General features: G+C 47.7%; 1 protein-coding gene across 2 annotated transcripts in view; it reads left to right on the forward strand.

Annotated features, from left to right (window-relative positions):
• The first annotated feature begins 1,058 nt into the window (after positions 1-1,058).
• The window catches only part of RCC1L (RCC1 like), a 34,293-nt gene continuing 15,902 nt past the window's right edge, over positions 1,059-19,449 (forward strand). For both annotated transcript variants that reach the window (XM_042971868.1, XM_007073860.3), the window contains exons 1-6: positions 1,059-1,429; positions 6,849-6,978; positions 9,733-9,861; positions 10,738-10,804; positions 12,284-12,335; positions 13,206-13,290. In XM_042971868.1, the coding sequence (XP_042827802.1) occupies positions 1,109-1,429; positions 6,849-6,978; positions 9,733-9,861; positions 10,738-10,804; positions 12,284-12,335; positions 13,206-13,290 (784 nt within the window). In that variant the 5' untranslated portion in view covers positions 1,059-1,108. The remainder of the gene's footprint in view (positions 1,430-6,848; positions 6,979-9,732; positions 9,862-10,737; positions 10,805-12,283; positions 12,336-13,205; positions 13,291-19,449) is intronic.

Below are 19,449 nucleotides of genomic sequence, written 5' to 3' on the forward strand. Positions count from 1 at the left end.
ATCGCTGGTGTCATGGCCACTGCGGTTGCCACCCTGTCCTCGCTTCATCTACCAACTCTACCTACCTTACTTGTGACGACGAAGTCCAGCTACCTGGCTCTGCTGTTCTGGAACGCTACCATCCTCCGGGGCCCCCAGTTTCGGGACAGTCTGTCCTCAGCATTAGGGACTAGTATTTGGGAACATCTATCATGGATCATAACGGGCTGTAAGAGGTCAAGTCTAGATAGCTCATTCACTTAAAAAAATTCATTTCACGTTTTGATTTTTTTTTTTTTTTTTAAACCTTCCTATAGAGGTGTGATCCAGAGAAAAGGACACAACTTGCTAAAGATACCTATCAAGTCAGTAGCAGAGCCAGGACTAGACCCAGGTCCCCAGGTTCCTTCACGGAACTTCTGAGGAGGTGCCGGATCTTAGCAGGAGTCTGCCAGACATCTGCAGGGAAGAGGGCGGCGGGAAGAACATTCGAGGCACTCTGTGCAAAGCAGGGAGGCCTGAAGCGGCCCTGGGATTCGGAAATTACAAGTAAAGCTACCTGACTCCAGTGGCGTGCGGGGCTGTGGGGCGAGTTGAGCTGGGGAAGAGGAAGCACTCTGGAAGGCGGCAGGGTCAGGGTCAGCGCCCGCGCCCGTAAGAGCTGCACTCTAGCGCGCTCTGGCTGGAGCACGACTGATTGTCCTGGAAGCGGACGGGAAGGCTGCGACAAGGCAGGAAAACAGGGACAAGGGGAGACCACCACAAGGGAGTCGCGCAGAGCGGGCCACCTCTAAGTTTTACCTCTGCTAATCGACAAGCAACAAAGGCCTTCCGCTCCTGCCGGAGCTCAATAACGAGTCGTTCGGCCGGCTGCGCAGCTCGGAGACCCGCCGCGCTCAGGAGCGCAGATCAGCGACCGAACTCCCAGTCCGGCACTCCGCCCACTTAGGCCCGCCGCTCCCCGGTTCCGCCCCGCCCCGCCCCCCGCCTCCCTTCAGCCAATGGCAGCCCTCGGCGCCTTTGCCTTCAGCCAGTAGGCGACGTGGCCTCGGACTCTGACGTCACGGAGTGGGGCCAAGGGTCACGCAAGATGGCGGCGCCCAGGAGGCGCTGAGGCGTGGAGCTAAGGATGGGGCTGGCGGCGCTGGCCGCCAGGGTTCGACTGGGGTGGCGGCTGAGCGGGTCGGGACCGGAGCTGAGGCCGGGGCGAGGGCATTGGACGGCGGCCGGGCGCTCGCGGAGCCCGCGCGAGGCAGACACGCCCGTGTTCCAATATGTGGGCGAGCGCGCGGCCCGTGCCGACCGCATCTTCGTGTGGGGCTTCAGCTTCTCGGGGGCGCTGGGCGTGCCCACCTTCGTGCTGCCCGGCGCCGGGCCCGAGCCTCGCGCTGGCTCGCGGCCGCGACGCAGGATCCAACCTGTGCCCTACCGCCTGGAGCTGGACCAGAAGGTGCGGGCCGCGCCTCCCTCTCTCGGTCGCGCCCTCCGGCCTCCGCCGCTGCTCCCCGAGGCCCTCTGCGAGAAGTTGGGAAGCCGGGTGGTCCGACGTCAGGGAGGAGGACCCTCGAGCGGGCTGCAGGCCCGGCAGGGGAAGGCGTTAGGGCGCTGCTCGCATTTATCGTTTGGCCGAAACGTGCCCGTTTTGTGCCCGACTGGCGTCCTTCGCACGTCACCCCCGGAGTCGGGGTTGTGATCAGTTACAGTTTAATTTCGTTGTGGCTACAGAATATACCTTCTTTACTTTCAGCCCTCTTAAATGTATCGAGACTTTGTTTCGTAGCCTAGCGTACGGTCTACCCTAGAGAATGTTCCACGTGTGCCTGAAAAGGGATGTGTGTTCGGCTGTTGGCGGAGTTGATGTCAGGTCAAGTTAGTCCGTAACTTCTTGGCTAAAATATTATTTGCTCAGGCAGCTGCAGTGTTCGTCGTTAGCCGCTGATTGTTTTCAACAGATATCCCTGGGGGTAAAGGCTGTTCGCACCGAGTGATATTTGGGTCAGGTCAAATCAATGGAGCCTTGTGAATGGAGTCTTCCGGGGATCCACCAGACAGATGGTTGGGAATGCCCCGGGAGTGGAGCTTTGAAGTTGCTTCAGTCCCTTTCTGACCCCTCCAGTGGCTGCAAGACCGCTGGCTCGCGCTGTAATTGTGAGCTGTTGCTTTTCAGAGCCACTGCAGAGCTGAGCAGAGGTGGATGGGAATAGGTCGAGTTAAAATGCTGCAGAGCTTGCGGTTCTTACTGAAACGCAGCTGCTTTCCTTGAGTAAACATTCCCTAGATTGCTTTAAGTCTTTGGGTAATTTTCAGAGTTCTGAAAAAATTGGTTCTGACGCTTGCCAGTTCTTTGTTGCCCTTCCATTTTCACTGATGTCACTCAGTCCACGTCCTTGTAATGTAATTACCGAGGCGGTTGGATCACATGTGCCATTTTGCTATGTCTTTCTTGTTTCTCTGTTTGTCCTTTGCTCCCTTCTTTTGTGTTAAATAGGTATTTTTCTAGTGTACCTTTTAAATGCCTTTGTTGGGTGTTTTGCTGTACATTTGAGGAGGTCTTTCTTGAGGTTATAATATCCGTCTTAACTTATCATAGTCTACTTTAGGTTAATAATGACCTAATTCTGAAAAAAACTAGAGCAACTTTGTTCCAGCAAAGCTCCATTTCTTCCTCTCCCCTTTATGTGGTTATTGTGATACACATTACATCTTCATACATTTTAAGCCCAGTAATGCAATTTTACCATTATTATTTTATGCAGTTGTCTTTTAAATCATTTAAGGTACAAAAAGAGAAAAGATTTATTCATGCAGTGCTTTGTAGTTACCTTTATAATTCCGCTAACGGGTGCTCTGTCATTTCATTTCAGCCTGAAGGCCCCCCTTCAGGACTTGTTAAGGTCTACTGAATTTGCTCAGTCTTTGTTTGGGCCTTTCCTGCTATCAGAATTCATTCTTGGTGGACACTTTTTATCTTTTCAGCACTTTGAATATGTCATTCTGGTTTCTGGTCTCCCTTGTTTCTGATAAGAACTTGGCTGTTAAACTTATTGTTCCCTTGTCCTTGCTGAGTCCATTTTCTTTTGATGCCTTCAGGATTTTTCTCTTTGCCTGTCAACAGTTTAACTGTGATTTATTGAGTAGCTTTGATCTGCAGATTTATGTTTTCACAAAATTTGTAAGTTTTCTGCCATTTTTTAAAGTTTTTTTTTTTTTTTTTTTTTTTTTTTTTTTTTTTTTCCCTCCTCCTCCCCTTTCTCTCTTGCCCTCCTGGGACTCTAATTACATAGATGTTGGTACACTTGATGTTGTGTCCTAGGTCATAGGTCTCTGAGTCACTGTTCTTTTTTCTTCTTTTTACGCCCTGTTCTTCGGAATGAATAATTTCACTTGATATTTCTTCAAGTGAACTGCTTCTTTCTTCTGCCATCTCACATCAGCTGCTGAGCCTGTTAGAGAATTCTTTCTCTTTGTTACTATACTTTACAACCCTAGAAATTCCGTTTAACTTTTTTTTTTAAGTATTTTTTAAAAAATTTTTTTAACGTTTATTTATTTTTGAGACAGAGACAGAGCATGAATGGGGGAGGGTCAGACAGAGGGAGACACAGAATCTGAAACAGGCTCCAGGCTCTGAGCGGTCAGCACAGAGCCCGACGCGGGTCTCGAACTCATGGACCGTGAGATCACGACCTGAGCCGAAGTCGGACGCTTAACCGACCAAGGCACCCAGGCGCCCCCCGTTTAACTGTTTAAAGTAGGCACCGTATTCACCATGGGGCTTGAACTCATGACACTGGGATCAAGAGTCAGATGCTGTACCCATTGAGTCAGCCAGGTGTCCCTCCCCCCCTCCCCCATTTAACTTGTTAATGTTTTTATTTTTACATTCAGATTCCATAGCTGTGAAGTCATTGTCATCATGTTTTCCTTTCGTTCTTTAAACACGGTTTTAAAATATTCTTTGAACAATGGTTTATTGAAGTCTTTGATGAATCCAGCACGTGTCCCCATGACTTTGGATTCTGATATTTTTCCCTTGAGGTTTTTTGTTTGTTTGTTTGTTTTTTGGTTTTTTAAGTAACTTGTATTCGTCTGTAGAATCCATCTCCCCTGCGGTGCACGGCCACTGATGTCTTTGTTCAGGTTTTTGATTTGTCTCCCTCCCCCTCCTTTTTTTAGCCTGGCTTCTTGAGTGTCGCCCCCATCCGTGTACTTTTGCGGTCAGCCGATGACTTGGGCAGAGGTTGTGCTCAAACACTTTGGGCTTCTAAGGTTTCTACCTTCTACCTTTGATTCTGAGTATAGGTTTGGAGACCACGTTCAGCGATCAGGCTCTTCTCATGTCTGCCTCGGCTTTATGTGGCCCTGGGTGCTCAGGTCTCCCATGTCCCCTCGTGGAGTTTGCCTGTCAGCCGTGGATGTGTGGAGAGCCTTCTGTGACAACTTCATTTCTAGGATCGTTCCATTACCCTTCTGGCTGGTCTTCCTCTCCCCTTGCCCCCGGTCAGGATCGCAACCACAGACTGGCTGAGTTGTGGGTTTGTTTGCCTTGTTTGTTTCCCGCTGAGTTCACTACCAGGCATGAGTTTTCACCTTATATCCTAAAGTACGTCTTTCCTTCCTGGCCACAAAGGTGATCAACACTGGCCTTTTCAAACTTGAGCACTGAGCTGGAGTAGATGGTCCAGCCCCAGACGGGAAACCTGCAGACTCCCGCTCTTGTTACCTGAAGTTCTAGCAGTCTTTTTTTTTTTTTTTTTTTTAATTTTTTTTAGCGTTTATTTTATTTTTGAGACAGAGAGAGACAGAGCATGAACGGGGGAGGGGCAGAGAGACAGGGAGACACAGAATCGGAAGCAGGCTCCAGGCTCTGAGCCGTCACCCCAGAGCCCAACGCGGGGCTCAAACTCACGGACCGCGAGATCGTGACCTGAGCCGAAGTCGGACGCCTAACCGACGGAGCCACCCAGGCTCCCCCTCTAGCAGTTTTTCACAAATAAACATTTCTTCCTCTTTTTTTAATGTTTATTTGTTTATTTTCAGAAAGAGAGAGCATGCATGCAGGGGAGGGGCAGAGAGAGAGGGAAGGAGAGAATCCCAGGCAGGCTCTACACTATCAACCTGACACGGGGCTCGAACTCACAAACCGTAAGATCATGACCTGAGCTGAAATCAAGAGTTAGTTGGATGCTTAACCAGCTGAGCTACCCCAGCGCTTCACAAGTAAACATTTCTCAGTCTATTTGCGTTTGATTTCTCCATCCCTGAAATGGTTGAGGTTTGTTTGTTTGTTTGTTTTTGGTTGTTGTTGTTTTACAATTTTGTCCAATTCTGTAGTTTTTTGGGGGGAGAGATTTGCTAACCTCTTCATACCACCATAGTTGGAAGTCCCCCGATGGCACGTTACCACAAAAATTATGTAAGGCTGACTGTGTGTAGGTATCATTCAAAGTCCTTTCGCCTGTTAGTAGATTTAATATTAAAGTAGGTACTTAGGAGATATTTGTTGACGGTTGAATAAACAGATTATCACAAGCAAAGAGAATAGTTGTAGTGTGCCGGGTATCACCTAAGGATTTATTCCTTTTCTGTGTCTCCTGCTTCCTCACTGGGTCATTTCTGTGGAGTTGGAGCCATTCCAGAAGTTTAGGGGCTACAGAAGGCCAGAGAACTGAGATTTTTTGAACATGGCTGCATGTGTGTAAGTTCCATACGAAAATTGTGGGAGAAAATATCACAAGGCAACAGGAGGGGAAAATCACATGTGGATGACAACAAAACAAGGCAAAAGCAAACCACATTTAAAATAAATATTTTGGGGGCACCTGGCTGGCTCAGTCGGAGGAGCACATGACTCTTGATCGCAGGGTTGTGAGTTTGAGCCCTGTGTTGGGTATAGAGATGACTTTAAAAAAAAAAAAATGTTGGGGCGTCTGGGTGGCTCAGTCGGTTGAGCATCCGACTTCGGCTCAGGTCACGATCTCGGGATCCGTGAGTTCGAGCCCCGCATCAGGCTCTGTGCTGACGGCTCGGAGCCTGGAGCCTGCTTCCGATTCTCTGTCTCCCTCTCTCTCTGCCCCTCCCCTGCTCATGCTCTGTCTCTCTCTGTCTCAAAAATAAAACATTAAAAAAAAATCTTTAAAAAATAATAAATAAATTTACCATAGCTGTGATACGAATTCTTCTTTAGGCACTGGTTTGAGAATGTCACAGTGCCACATAAGGGTTAAGAGCATGCTCTCTGGAAGCAATAGCCTGTAGTTAATCTCTAGGAACCTCAGTTTTCCCATCTGCAGAGTACTGTTATTACTACAACAATAATAATTACCAGGACATTGTACAGCTCTAGGTGAAGTCACATACTATTTATCATAAGGCTTCAGCTTTATTAACTCATTTAGTCCTTACAACAACCCAGTACGAGAGACACTATTTCTGTTTTACAGAGAGGTGATCTGTCTCAGGTCACAGAGCTGGTAAGGGGTAGACCTGAGATTCAAACAAAGGCAGTTTTCACTTGACTACCATGTAAGACCGTGTCGTGGTGAATGGGGTTGATGATAATAACTCGTTCTCGGGTGTTTATGAAGATTAAGTGAGATACTACATATCAACACAATAAATGTTCGGCAAATGTTAGTCGCTATACTTGGGGTACCTGGCTGGCTCAGTTGGTAGAATATGGGACCCTTGATTTCAGGGATTGTAGTTCGAGCCCCATGTTGGGTGTCGAGATTAATTAAAAAGGAAATCTTAAAGAAAAATGTTAACTCGCTACGTTAATAGCACGTGTTCTTTGGGTAAAGAATCTTCATTTATTGCTGAGAAAACTCGATTATCACAAATCAGTGTTTCATGGAACTCTTTTTCAGATTTCATCTGCTGCCTGTGGCTACGGATTCACATTGCTGTCCTCTAAAACCAAGGATGTTACGAAAGTCTGGGGCATGGGACTCAACAAAGATTCCCAGCTTGGATTTCACAGGAGCCGCAAGGATACTAGTGAGTGTTGTCACCTTGGCTTCCCTGTGCCGTGATTGGTCTGAGAGAGCTCCCTTTTGTTTTCCAGAACATGATTACATAAGCCAGACTGGGACAACAGAAAAGATAGCGTCTTAAACGGATGTTATTTGAGACCATCTGGACTAGATTATCAGCCTCATTGGGAAGGACACTGAACCTTTAGGCTAAAGAGCATTTGCTGATAAGCAAGGATATTCCTCTTTTTGAGTCTAGTTTATAACTTATCCTTTATCATGGATATGTACGTACAGGAGAAAACAGTATATATGGGGTTTGGTCCTATCTGAGGTTTCAGGCATCCACTGGGGGTCTTGGGATGTATCCCACACGGTTAAGGGGGGGCCGGCTGTACCTTTACCGCCTGGATAAACCTTTTTGTTGTTTCCTTGTTCTCTTAGTCATGTGCCCGTTTTTTGCACAATTTGGATCACTGTATGTTTTCTGCCTTTTCCCACTTAGTTTTATATCGAGAGTCTTTTATAAGTCAGTCCTGAAGTCTCGGCTGTGAGATGCCACATTCCATTTGCTGTGCCCTTTACTGGGAGCACCTAGAGGCACGCACAGACATGGGCCGAGTCCTGTAAAGCATGCCATGTCCTGTGGCCAGCTTCAGTTTCCAACTCAATCCTGATTTGTTTTGAAGCAAATCCCAACATTGTTAATTTCATTAGTAAACATTTCAGTATGTATCTAAAAAATAAATAAAAGACCCTTAAAAAACAGCAAGTGCATAAAAATAATGAACAACACGATCCCTTCATATTATCAAATATCCAGTCAGTGTTCAAGCGGTCAGTTGTCTCATCAATGTCGGTAGATTTTTATTTCAGTTTTTAAACATTTGTTTGAATCAGTATCCAGATAAGGTCCCAGCATTGCAATCAGTTGATAAGACCAATGTACGTATGTATGTACAGATTTATTTATTTAAGTAGACTCCACACCAGCGTGGGGCTGGAACTCACGGGACACCAAGAGTCACAGGCTGTCCCGACTCAGCCAGCCAGGCGCCCCCTGTTGATAAGACTTCTTTTAAGTCTATTTTAATCTTTTTTTCCTTGAACAAGGCTTATTGGCCAAAGAAATGACTTTGGCAACGAAGTCATCCAGCTTTATTTGTGAAACAAAGAAACGAGGGGCGCCTGGCTGGCTCAGTCGGTTGAGCAGAGACTATGTAAAAATAAAATCTTTGAAAAATAAAAACAAAAAGAAGAGAAACCACACTGGTTACCCTATAGAATTCTCCAGTCTGGAGTTTGCTGAATGTATCCCTGTGGTGCCATTTAACACGATCCTCTGTCCTCTGTATTTCCTGTCAATTGATAGCTGCATTTAGAGCCGGACCCACCCACTGACCCTCCAACCCTTCCCTCTTTCCTTCCTTCCTTCCCTCCCTCCCCTCTTTTTTAGAGCCAGATTCCTTTTAAATGTTAGGTAATTACTGCTTCCCAGGCCCTTCGGGCTCTATGCAGAGAGTAATGGGGTATGTGAATCACTCTTTAGTATTTGGAAGCACCACATATTTTCAGCTAATGAGGCTGCGTCTGCTGACAGCATTGCCCAGTTTCTTTGATTTTGCCTCGAATGACATCATCTCATAGTGATAAAGCAGTTACTCCATGCTGATCGAAAGGTCTCTCTGAATATTCTATCAGTCGCTGACGAATACAAATGAGCAAGCGTGCTCTTGTGACCGTAACAGTGCCGTTTTTTCGGTAGAGTCTTTTTAAACACGGGTCCATAGGAGAAACCACGGGAGTTGTTAGTGACAAGTTGAGAACTGGTACTTGCAGACCTTAACCTCAGTCAACATTACAGATGTTAAAATGAAAAGCTCTTTGTTTAAAACCTGTAAGGGGAATTCCCCACGTAGGCCATTCTGGCTTCTCCTGCAGGATTGTAAAGAACATTAGGGTGCTTCTGTAGAGTGACTTCTAAAAAACGTTCTCCCTCACTTGCTTATTTAAAATTCACATTTTCCTAAAAAAAAGATAATAAATAATAAAATTAAATTAAATGAGAAATTCCTAATTAATTAATTAATTAACTAAAGCTCTACACCCAACATGGGGCTCGAACTCACAATCCCTGAGATCAAGTCGCACGCACTACCGATTGAACCGGCCAGCTGCCCCTAAAAATTTTTTTTTTTTTTTTGACCAGAGAGCATATTCGTGTACCTTTAGGATCCCAACAGTGCGGTAGAATGTATGGTGAAAAGGCTGCTTTCTGCCTCTGCCCTCCTAGCCACGCGGTTTTTCCCCGGGAAGACAACCTGTCCACAGCTTCCATTGTCTCCTTCTAGAGGGATTTAGCGTGTAGGCAAGCGGATGCCTCTACGCGTTCTTTCCGCCTCCTTCTAGCGTAAGCAGCTTTAACATAAGCGGTATCGTCCAGTATATGCTGCTGTTTTCCTTCCTGAGAAATGGTAGTGGGTATGACAGGAGCAAAATGCTTTCCTTTCTTTGGGCGCAAATGGTGCTCGCTGACGCGGGGAGGCTAATTAGACTCTGTCTGATTTTCAGCCGCCCGATGCGTCCTGGAGGGTGTCGTGGGTCCAGAAATGGGGACCGGGCCTCTGGGCTTCGCTCTGCCCCTCGCCTGCGTGCCTTGAGTAGCCGCTCTGATCTCTGGCCGCGGGGCACTGTGGTGTGGGGGGTGATCTCTAATGCCCGAAGCGCTGTGCCTCTCCGCCAGTGTGACGTGCTGTGACGCCGGCCGTCCTCGTTTCAGCCAGGGGATACGAGTATGTGCTGGAGCCCTCGCCTGTGCCGCTGCCTCTGGACAGACCCCAGGACACGCAGGTGCTGCAGGTCTCGTGCGGCAGAGCCCATTCCCTCATCCTCACAGACCGCGAAGGAGGTGAACGGGCCTGCTCCGGGTTCCCGGGGGAGTGGGGGAGCCGCGCGGTTGCCCTTGGGTCCACAGTGGCTCGTTTGCTTGAACCGCACCTCATCAGTGAGGCTGTCGGCACTTCCCCAGCGAGTCGGTAGGATGGCTCAGGGTCACCACGTTGGGCAGACTCTGCTAGCTCTTTTGTGTTCTCTCCTCTCTGCGATTCTTCGAAAACCTTAGGGATTTGGAAATGTGACCGCGCATACCGCAGCAAGGCCTCCTGCTCGCTTTGCTGTGAAGTCCCCGAGCTGGGCTGTGGGGGCGTGTGTGCGCGTGCGTGTGTGGAGACAGCTCTTTCCCTTGTACTGAAAGAAGCCCGTTTGCTAATACTTGTTTCACTTGGTGGGCTTCGGAGTCCAGATAACACCGACTTTCTCCAGAAGACCGGTGGTGTCTACGGAAAGGCCCACTGGACTAGATTTTTCCAATTTCATCTTCTGGCTAAGCATGCTTTGCGGGAAAAGGCCACAGTGGCGTTCAGGAACTCTTTCAAGAGTAGCTTTGACGTGGAGGGCAACCTAGTGACAGGTCCAGGGAGTGGGGCTGTTGGGGCCTTCCCCAGGATGGGCTGGCCTCAAAACGTGGAGTTCTCGAGAGGTGGGACGAGGGCCTGGGGGGGAAGGCAGAAGGGACAGTCACGGTGGCCCGGGCTGTTGGTGCGGGGCTAGACCCCAGCACGCCTGTGGGTGTGCCTGCCGGGCTGGGGTTGTCAGAGAAGGAGGTCAGGAGGCGGTGAGGATGAGCGGTTGGACTAAGACCACTTCCGAGACCGCCTTGCAGTCCTGACGTGCGGGGATCCCGTGAACCTGCAGAATGGTTTTAATCAGTGGTGGTATTCTTCAGTCTTCAGCATGGGAAACAATTCTTACGGGCAGTGTGGAAGAAACGTGGTCGAAGATGAAATTTACAGGTGAGTGCCCCAAAGGACTGCCCTTCCCCAAGTTGCGTTAAGCATTTAACGTTTCTCGTGTGGTTACTAAGTGATGGACCCATGGAGCAGGGAACTGCAGGCTTCCTGACGCCTGAGAGGGGCAGTGAGAAGTCACTGGAAAGCTGTGCCATCGTTCCCTTGTGGGTTGAGCTCCGGACATTAGCTTGGTGGAAGGGAGGGCGGGCTAGCGTTGATTGTGGTGTGTAGAACTTATTTCCAGTTAGGTTTTTTTTTTAAGTTTATTTATTAAAAATTTTTTTTTTCAATGTTTATTTTTGAGAGAGAGAGAGAGAGAGAGAGAGAGAGAGAGAGAGACAGTATGAGTGGGGGAGGGGCAGAGAGAGAGAGAGCCACAGAATCCGAAAGCAGGCTCCAGGCTCTGAGCGGTCAGCACAGAGCCCGACGCGGGGCTCACACCCACGAACCATGAGATCATGACCTGAGCTGAAGTTGGATGCTCAACTGAGCCACCCAGGCGCCCCAGTTTATTTATTTATTTTGAGAGAGAGAGTGACAAGTAGGGGAGAAGGGTAGAGGGAGAGAGACAATCCCAAGCAGCCTCTACGCTCTGCGCAGAGCCTGATGTGGGGCTTGAACTCACAAACCGTGAGATCATGACCTGAGCCAAAATCAAGAGCCGGATGCTCAACTGACTGAGCCTCCCAGGTGCCCCTCCAATTAGTTTTTTATTTTTACCAAATTAATTAATTAGAATTCCTCTCTGTTCCATTCTTTATGTGTTTATATGTATAATATATATATAATATATAAAATATGTATGTAATATATAAAATATATATAATATAAAATATAAAATATATATAATATATAATATATGTATAACACATAAACTTTTTTAAATGTTGCTTATTTTTTAGAGAGCATGAGCAGAGTAGAGGCAGAGAGAGAGAGGGGAACCGAGGATTCAAAGTGGGCTCCACGCTGACGGCAGCAAGCCCAATGTGGTCTCAGACCCACGAACTGTGAGATCATGACCTGAGCCGAAGTCGGACGCTCAACCAACTGAGCCACCCGGGAGCCCCTTGTTTGTTTTAGTCTTTAAAAGAATTCCCCTCTCCTTCCTCACATTATACTGTTGGGTCTAAATTCCAGTCTCATCTCTGACATCGTATTAAAATTGCCAAAGGGGGGACCCCTGGCTGGCTCAGTCAGTAGAGTGTGTGACTCTTGATCGCAGGGTCGTGGTGAGTTCCAGGCCCACATTGGGTGTGGAGCCTACTTAAAAAAAAAAAAAAAACCACCGAAGGGATGTTGTTTTGTTTTGTTTTACTTTCATGCTTAGGCCTACCCCTGCCTTACATTTGACCTTGAGAATTTCCCTAATAGTTACTGTGTGCCTGTGGGGGGCAGCCATCAGGGGTGACAAGAGGGGCAGGACCACACAGTGCTTGCCGTGACCGTATCTTTTGTTTCTCCCCAAATTGCTTCTGGCTGCAGCGAAAGTCACAGAGTCACTAGACTGCAGGACTTCGAAGGTCAGGTGGTTCAGGTAAGGGACACGTGCTGAGAGCCACTCAGCCAGCCCCCGGGGGTGCTTTTGCAGGGGTGAAAGCTGGGTGGGGTGACGGCAACTCGGTTAGGGCAGTTTTCTGAATTGGTGAATTATTCTAGTAAAAAGTCTTGGCTGCCTCCTGTAGGTCAGGAGAGTGTTGATTTACGCTAGGTTATGGGGGTACAGAGTGTAATAAGGTTTGGGGGTAACCCTCTAGGGGGCAGAGACAAGTGAGGCTAGCTGTGTCACAGTGTCCCACAGCGCTCTGTGTGTGTCCCAGGCTGGCTGCATCTGGCCCACCATTTTATTTCCATCCCTGGTGCAGTGCCTGGCACGTGGTAAGTACTTATGAAAAATCCTTAGATACATAAGCGGGTGCGTACACGAAGGGCTCTGAGCGCAGGAGGTCTGTTAAGTCTGCCAGGGGTGGAGTGGGAGGGAGAGCAGGTGTATCAGATAGACCGGGGCTGGGTGGTAGGAGAGGTTTCACGGCAGAAGGAGGTGCAGCCTGAGGGCTCGGAAGGGCAGATGGTGAGCTAGAGCCAAAGAGAGAGGCAGAGGAGCGGAAGGGGGGAAAGAAAGGCTTACGGAGAAGGGAGAGGTTCCCCAGGGGTGGGGCGGAGGGGAGGTCTCCTCGGTACGTCTGGCACTTGGCTGTAGCAGGAGCAGTTTCGGGGAGCGGGACGCAAACGCTAGGCTGAGGCGGACTGGGGATGAGTAAGATGCGGAGGCCGAGCGGGGCAGCCTGCCGGACCCGGCCGTCTCGCTCGCTGCTGTAGGGCTCGTGGCAAGCTGTGGGTCCGTCCACCGGGATCCTGCGCCTCCGTGGATTTCTTCTCATCGGCCTCCTCTCTGTTTGTCCGGTAGGTCGTCTGTGGCCAGGACCATAGCCTGTTCCTGACAGATAAAGGAGAGGTGTACTCGTGTGGCTGGGGTGCCGACGGGCAAACAGGTGGGTGACCTACCCCCACCCCGGGGTGGCGCCCCGGGGGCTGTGGACTGTAGGGCTCTCGTGGGCCAGAACCCCCCTTCCTTAGACTCTTCTGTCTCCTTCCCCTCACCCCCAGCTCCCACGGCGAACAACCCATGAAGGGTTGGGGACAGGGTTACGGCCGCTGCTCAACAAATAGCTGCACAAATGCCATCTAAAGGGAGCTCGATTTAACTGTTTTGACGAGAACGTGATTAAGGGCGGGAGGTATTAACCCTGCTTATCTAATCCTTTTCTTGTTTTGGTATTTGTCTGAAGGGAGGGCCTTCACATTTAAGAGTTATTTCTTTTTTTTTTTTAATTTTTTTTTTTAATGTTTATTTATTTTTGAGACAGAGAGAGACAGAGCATGAACAGGGGAGGGGCAGAGAGAGAGGGAGACACAGAATCCGAAACAGGCTCCAGGCTCCGAGCCGTCAGCACAGAGCCCAACGCGGGGCCCAAACCCACAGACTGTGAGATTATGACCCGAGCTGAAGTCGGATGCCCAACCGACTGAGCCACCCAGGTGCCCTTTTTTATTTTTATTTTTTGAGAGAGAGAGAGAGAGAGAGTGCGCGCGCACTTGAGCACGAGTGGGGGAGGGGCAGAGGGAGAGAGAATCTTAAGCAGGTTCCATGCTGAGCCCCAATGTGGGACTCAATCCCATGACTCTGGGATCATGACCTGAGCCAAAATCAAGAGTCAGACCTCCCAGGCACCCTGCAGTACAGTATTATTAACTGTAGTTGTCATGCTGTACATTACATCCCCAGGACTTACTTATTTTATAACTGGAAGTTTCTACCTTTACCCACTTTGCTCACACCCCACCCCCACCTCTGGCAACCACCAGTCTGTTCTCTTGGATCTATGAGCTTGTTTGTCTGCCTTTCCTTCACCATTTCTTTCTCTTTCATTCATTCATTCCACATATATATGAGACCATACAGTATTTGTCTTTCTCTGTTTGACTTATTTCACTTAGGATAATGCTGTCAGAGTCCATCCATGTTGTTGCAAATGGCAAGATGTCATTATTTTTTCTGGCTGAGTAATATTCCATTGTACCTGTATACCGTAGTTTCTTTACGTGATCCATTATTTTTGACAAGAATGCTACGACCATTCCGTGAGGGAAAGAAAAGTCTTTCACAAACGGTGCTGGGACAACTGGTTACATACATGCCAAAGAACGAACCTGAACCTCTGCCTTACACCATCTATAAAAATGAACTCAAAATGGGGCACCTGGGTGGCTCAGTCGGTTAAGCATCTGACTTTGGTTCAGGTCATGATCTTGTGGTTCGTGAATTCGAGCCCTGCATCGGGCTCTGTGCTGACAGTGTGGAACTTGCTTGGGGTCCTCTCTCTCCCTCTCTCTCCCTTTCTCTCCCTTTCTCTCCCTCTCTCTCCGCCCCTCCTCCACTCGTGTGTGCACGCATGCGTGCTCTCTCAAAATAATAAATAAATAAACTTGAACTCAAAATGGATCAAAGTCCACTTAAGAGCTAACACTGTAAAACTTTTAGAAGAAAACGTGGGTATACTCTTTGTGACCTCAGATTAGGTAGCAATTTCTTTTTTTTTTTTTTTTTAATGTTGATTTATTCTTGAGAGAGTGAGAGAGACGGAGCACGAGCGGGGGAGGGACAGAGAGAGAGACGGAGACACAGAATCCGAAGCAGGCTCCAGGCTCCAAGCTGTCAGCACAGAGCCCGACGCGGGGCTTGAACTCAGGCTGTGAGATCGTGACCTGAACCGAAGTCAGACGCTTAACCGACTAAGCCACCCAGGCGCCCCAAGGCAGCAATTTCTTAAATATGATCCCCGAAGCATAAGCCAAAAAGGAAAAATAGGTAAATTGGGCTTACGAAAATGAAAAAGTTTTATGCATCAAAGGATGCTACCAAGAAAGTGGAAAAATAACCCACAGAATGGGAAGGAATATTCATAAGTTGTATATTTGATAAGGGTCTAGGACCAGAATATATAAAGAGCTCTCACAACCCAATAGCAAGATAAAACAACCTAATTCAAAAATGGCAAAAGATAGTGTACCTGGGTGGCTCAGTTGGTTAAGTGTCTGGCCCTTGATTTCGGCTCAGGTCGTGGTCTCATGGTTCGTGGGTTTGAGCCCCGTGTCGAGTGCAAGAGCCTGCTTGGGATTCTGTCTTCCTCTCTCTCTGCCTGCCCCCTGCTCTTTCCCAAAAAAAAAAAAAAAAAAAAAAAAAAGTGGCAAAAGTTTTGTGAAGGCATTTCTCCAAAGATCTACAAATGGCCGATAAACATGTGGAACAGATCCTCATTAATTAGTCATTAGGGGAATGCAAATTGGTTTCACAATGAGATACCACTTCACATGTATTAGGATGGTTACTATTTAAAGAACCCAGAAAATAACAAGCGTTGGCAAGGCTTAGGAGAAATTGGCGCCCTCAGACGTTGTTGGGGGGATTGTCAAATGGTGCAGCTGCAGTGGAAGACAGTTTGGCCGGTGCTCAGAGAGTTGAGCAGAGAATTACCATCTGACCCAGCAGTCCCACCCCTAGCCGGGGACCCACGGGAAATGAAAACATTTGTCTGCACAAAAACTTGTGCGCAAATGTTCACAGCAACATTCCTTATGACAGCCAAAAAGTAGAAACAGCCCAAATGTCCATCAGCTGTTGAATGGATAAACGGCACACATTCATTTTATTTAAGGGGGGGGGGGGTGTCAAAAGATAAATTAAAAAAAAAAAGCCAACACACCAGGGAAAAATTCCAGCAGTGGAAGAAGTAAGCACAGCCTCATTCATCTCTGTCCACGGCCCAACCCCGAATGCCTGCTCTCACGTCCGTCCCGTGGCAGGTGTCATTTACACAAATACCCTTTTGCCAGTCCTGTGCTATACAGACTGTATATAGCGCCCTGTGGAAGCACTTCCAGGGCATAGAACTCAGAGTTGCACACTCGGACTTCAGATCCCCCTAAGCCCGGATTCGCACACGCCGCTCACCCGCTCAGCTACACGGGGAATCCCAGGGACGGTGCAGGGAAGGATTGGAGACGAATTGCGTTGGGCCTTTTCCAGACCAGACCAAACCAAAGTCAGGCTAACCCAACCAAGCTCCCAAATGTAGTATATCCATACAGTGGAATATCATTCAGCCCTAAAAAGGAACGAAGCCCTAATGCACGCTACAACGTGGACGAAGCTTGAAAACATGCTGTTAAGTGAAAGAAGGCAGACACAGAAGCTCACATGTTGTGGGATTCCATTGATATGGAGCGCCCAGAAGAGGCAAATCCATGGAGACAGAAAGTATAGTGGCTTCCAGGGCTGAGGGTGAGGGGGGAAGTGAGGAATGACTGCTTAACGGGGAGGGGATTTCTTTCTGGGTGACGAACATGTCCTTAAATTCATTAAAGGTGACGGTGGCACAACATCGTGAATGTACTAAAAACTGCTGAGTTGTACACTTCAGAAGAGTGGAAATGGTGAATTTGTGTCATGGGAACCTTATCTCAATAAAAAACAACAGGTGGGGCGTCTGGCTGGCTCGGTGGAACATACGACTTCTGGCTTCAGGGTTGTGAGTTCGAGCCTCCTGTCGGGTGTAGAGGTTACTTACAAATCTTTAAAAAAAATACAAAAAATAAAATAGCGATAGGCAACATAAATGTAAATTATAAAACGTGGTAATAAAATCAACACTTGTGAGAGTACTACCCAATTAAAGACGTAGACTTTTGAGACCTATTTCAGGGGCGCCTGGGTGGCTCAGTCGGGTAAGCGTCCGACTCTTGATCTCAGCTCAGGTCATACTCTCGTGGTTAATGGGTTCGAGCCCTGCATCGGGCTCTGTGCCGGCAGTGCAGAGCCTGCATGGGATTCTCTCTCTCTCCTTCTCTTTCTGCCCCTCCCTGGCTCGCTCACTGTCTCTCAAAATGAATAAGCTAAACTAAAAAAAAAAAAAAAAGAATGAAAAAAAGAAAGATTTTTATTTTTAAGTAATCCCCACACCCAGCGTGGGCCTCGAGCTCACAACCCCGAGATCAAGAGTCACACGCTCCACTGACCGAGCCAGCCGCGCGCCCCAGGTGGCCACTTTCAATTTTTGTTTTGTTTGATTGAAGCTGTCCTAATGGATGTGAATTGATAACTCATGTTTTGATCTGCATTTCCTTAGTGTTCAGTGATGTTGATCATCATTTTCTGGGCTTAGCAGCCATTTGGATGTCTTCTTTGGAGAAACGTGTGTTCCAGTCCTTTTGCCCAGTTTTTAATTGGGTTGTTTGGGGTTTTGGGTTTTGTTTTCTTTGTTTGTTTGTTGGTGGTGGTGTAGAGTTTTAGGAGTTCTCTCTATGTTCTGGATATTGATCCCTTATCAGATATATGATTTGCAAATGTTTTCTGCCATTCCGTGGGTTGCCTTCTTACCCTGTTGGTAGTGAGTCCGGTTTGTCTGTTTTTTGTTGCCTATCCCTTTGGGGTCATTTCCAAGAAGTCGTTGTCAAACCCGGTGTCGTTAAGCTCTCGCCCTTTGTTTTTCTCCTAAGAGCTTTATGGTTTTCACTCTTGTGTGTAGGTCTTTGATCCATTTGGAGGTAACTTTTGTACGTGGTGTTAGGTAGGCGTCCAACTTCATTCCTGTGCAGGTGGATATCCAGTTTTCCTAGCACCGTTTGTTGAAAAGGCTACCCTTTCCCCATCGGTCTTGGGACTCTTGTCAAAAATCACATGATCATAAACGCAAGGGCTCATTCCTGGGCTCTCTGTTCTATTCCATTGGTTTCTATGTCTGTCTTTTATGCCACTGCCGCCCTGTTTGGACTGTTGCAGCTTTGACATCAGGAAGTGTGAGTCGTCCCAAGATCACTTGGCTATTTAGGGTCCTTTGAGATTTCGTATGAATAATAGGATAAATATTTCTGTAAAAAGCATTATTGGGATTTTGGTAGAGATTGCATTGAGTCTGTAGATCACTTTGAATAGTAATGACGTCCTAACAATATTAGATCTGTTAGCCCATGAACATAAGATGTCTTTTTTTTTTTTAACGTTTATTTATTTTTGAGACAGAGAGAGACACAGTATGAACGGGGGAGGGTCAGAGAGAGGGAGACACAGAATCTGAAACAGGCTCCAGGCTCTCAGCTGTCAGCACAGAGCCCGACGCGGGGCTCGAACTCACGGACCGCGAGATCATGACCTGAGCCGAATTCGGCCACTTAACCGACTGAGCCACCCAGGCGCCCCCATAAGATGTCTTTTCACATATTTATGCCTTCTTTAATTTCCGTCAGCAGTATTTCATAGTTTTCCTTGTACACGTCTTTGACATCGCTGGTTGAGTTAATTCCTGAGTATTTATTCTTCTGGATGCTACTGTAAATAGAATTGTCTTCCTTAATTATTTTTTCTTTTTTTAAGAATATTTGTTTGAGAGAGAGAACGAGAATGCACATGTGTGCACGTGCACAAGTGGGAGAGGGGCAGAGAGAGGAGAGAGAGAATCCCAGGTGCTGACTGTGCGGCTCAATCCTGTGACCCGAGGATCATGACCTGAGCCGAAATCAAGAGTCAGAGGCGTAACCAACTGACCCACCCAGGCGCCCCTTAATTTTGTTTTTTGGATTGCTCGTTGTTAGTGTAGAGAAAGGCAGTTGATTTCTTTGTGTTGATTTTGTATTCTGCTTCTTTGCTGAATGCAGTCCATTTTTATAGCTGGATGACATCCTACCATGGAATATACCTCCATTTATTCAGTTTCGTGTTGATGGATGTTTGGATGGTTTACAACTTTTTGTTACATGTCAAGCAGTGCTTCCGGGGCCGTCTGTCTGTCTTCTTGGTCACGTGTTCCACAGCTCTCGTCGCTCTTGTGAAGATGCCTTGAGTGGTCGTGGGTTAGAGCTGTTTTCAAACGGTTGTTTTCCAAAATAGTCGTAATAAGTCACCCCCGGCCACAGGGTGGTATTTCACTGCCTCGTCAGGACTTGGTATTGTCCAGTTTGAAGTTTTTCCCTGTCTCGTGGGTGTGACATAGTATTTCATTGAGGTTTCAATTTCGTTTTCCGAAAAACTGCTTGAGAGTGACCACCGTTTTACACGTTTATAAGCCAGTCTTATTTTCTCTTCTCTGAAATGTACA

The sequence above is a fragment of the Panthera tigris genome, chromosome E3, assembly GCF_018350195.1.
Source record: "Panthera tigris isolate Pti1 chromosome E3, P.tigris_Pti1_mat1.1, whole genome shotgun sequence".
In the NCBI taxonomy this organism is placed as follows: domain Eukaryota; kingdom Metazoa; phylum Chordata; class Mammalia; order Carnivora; family Felidae; genus Panthera; species Panthera tigris.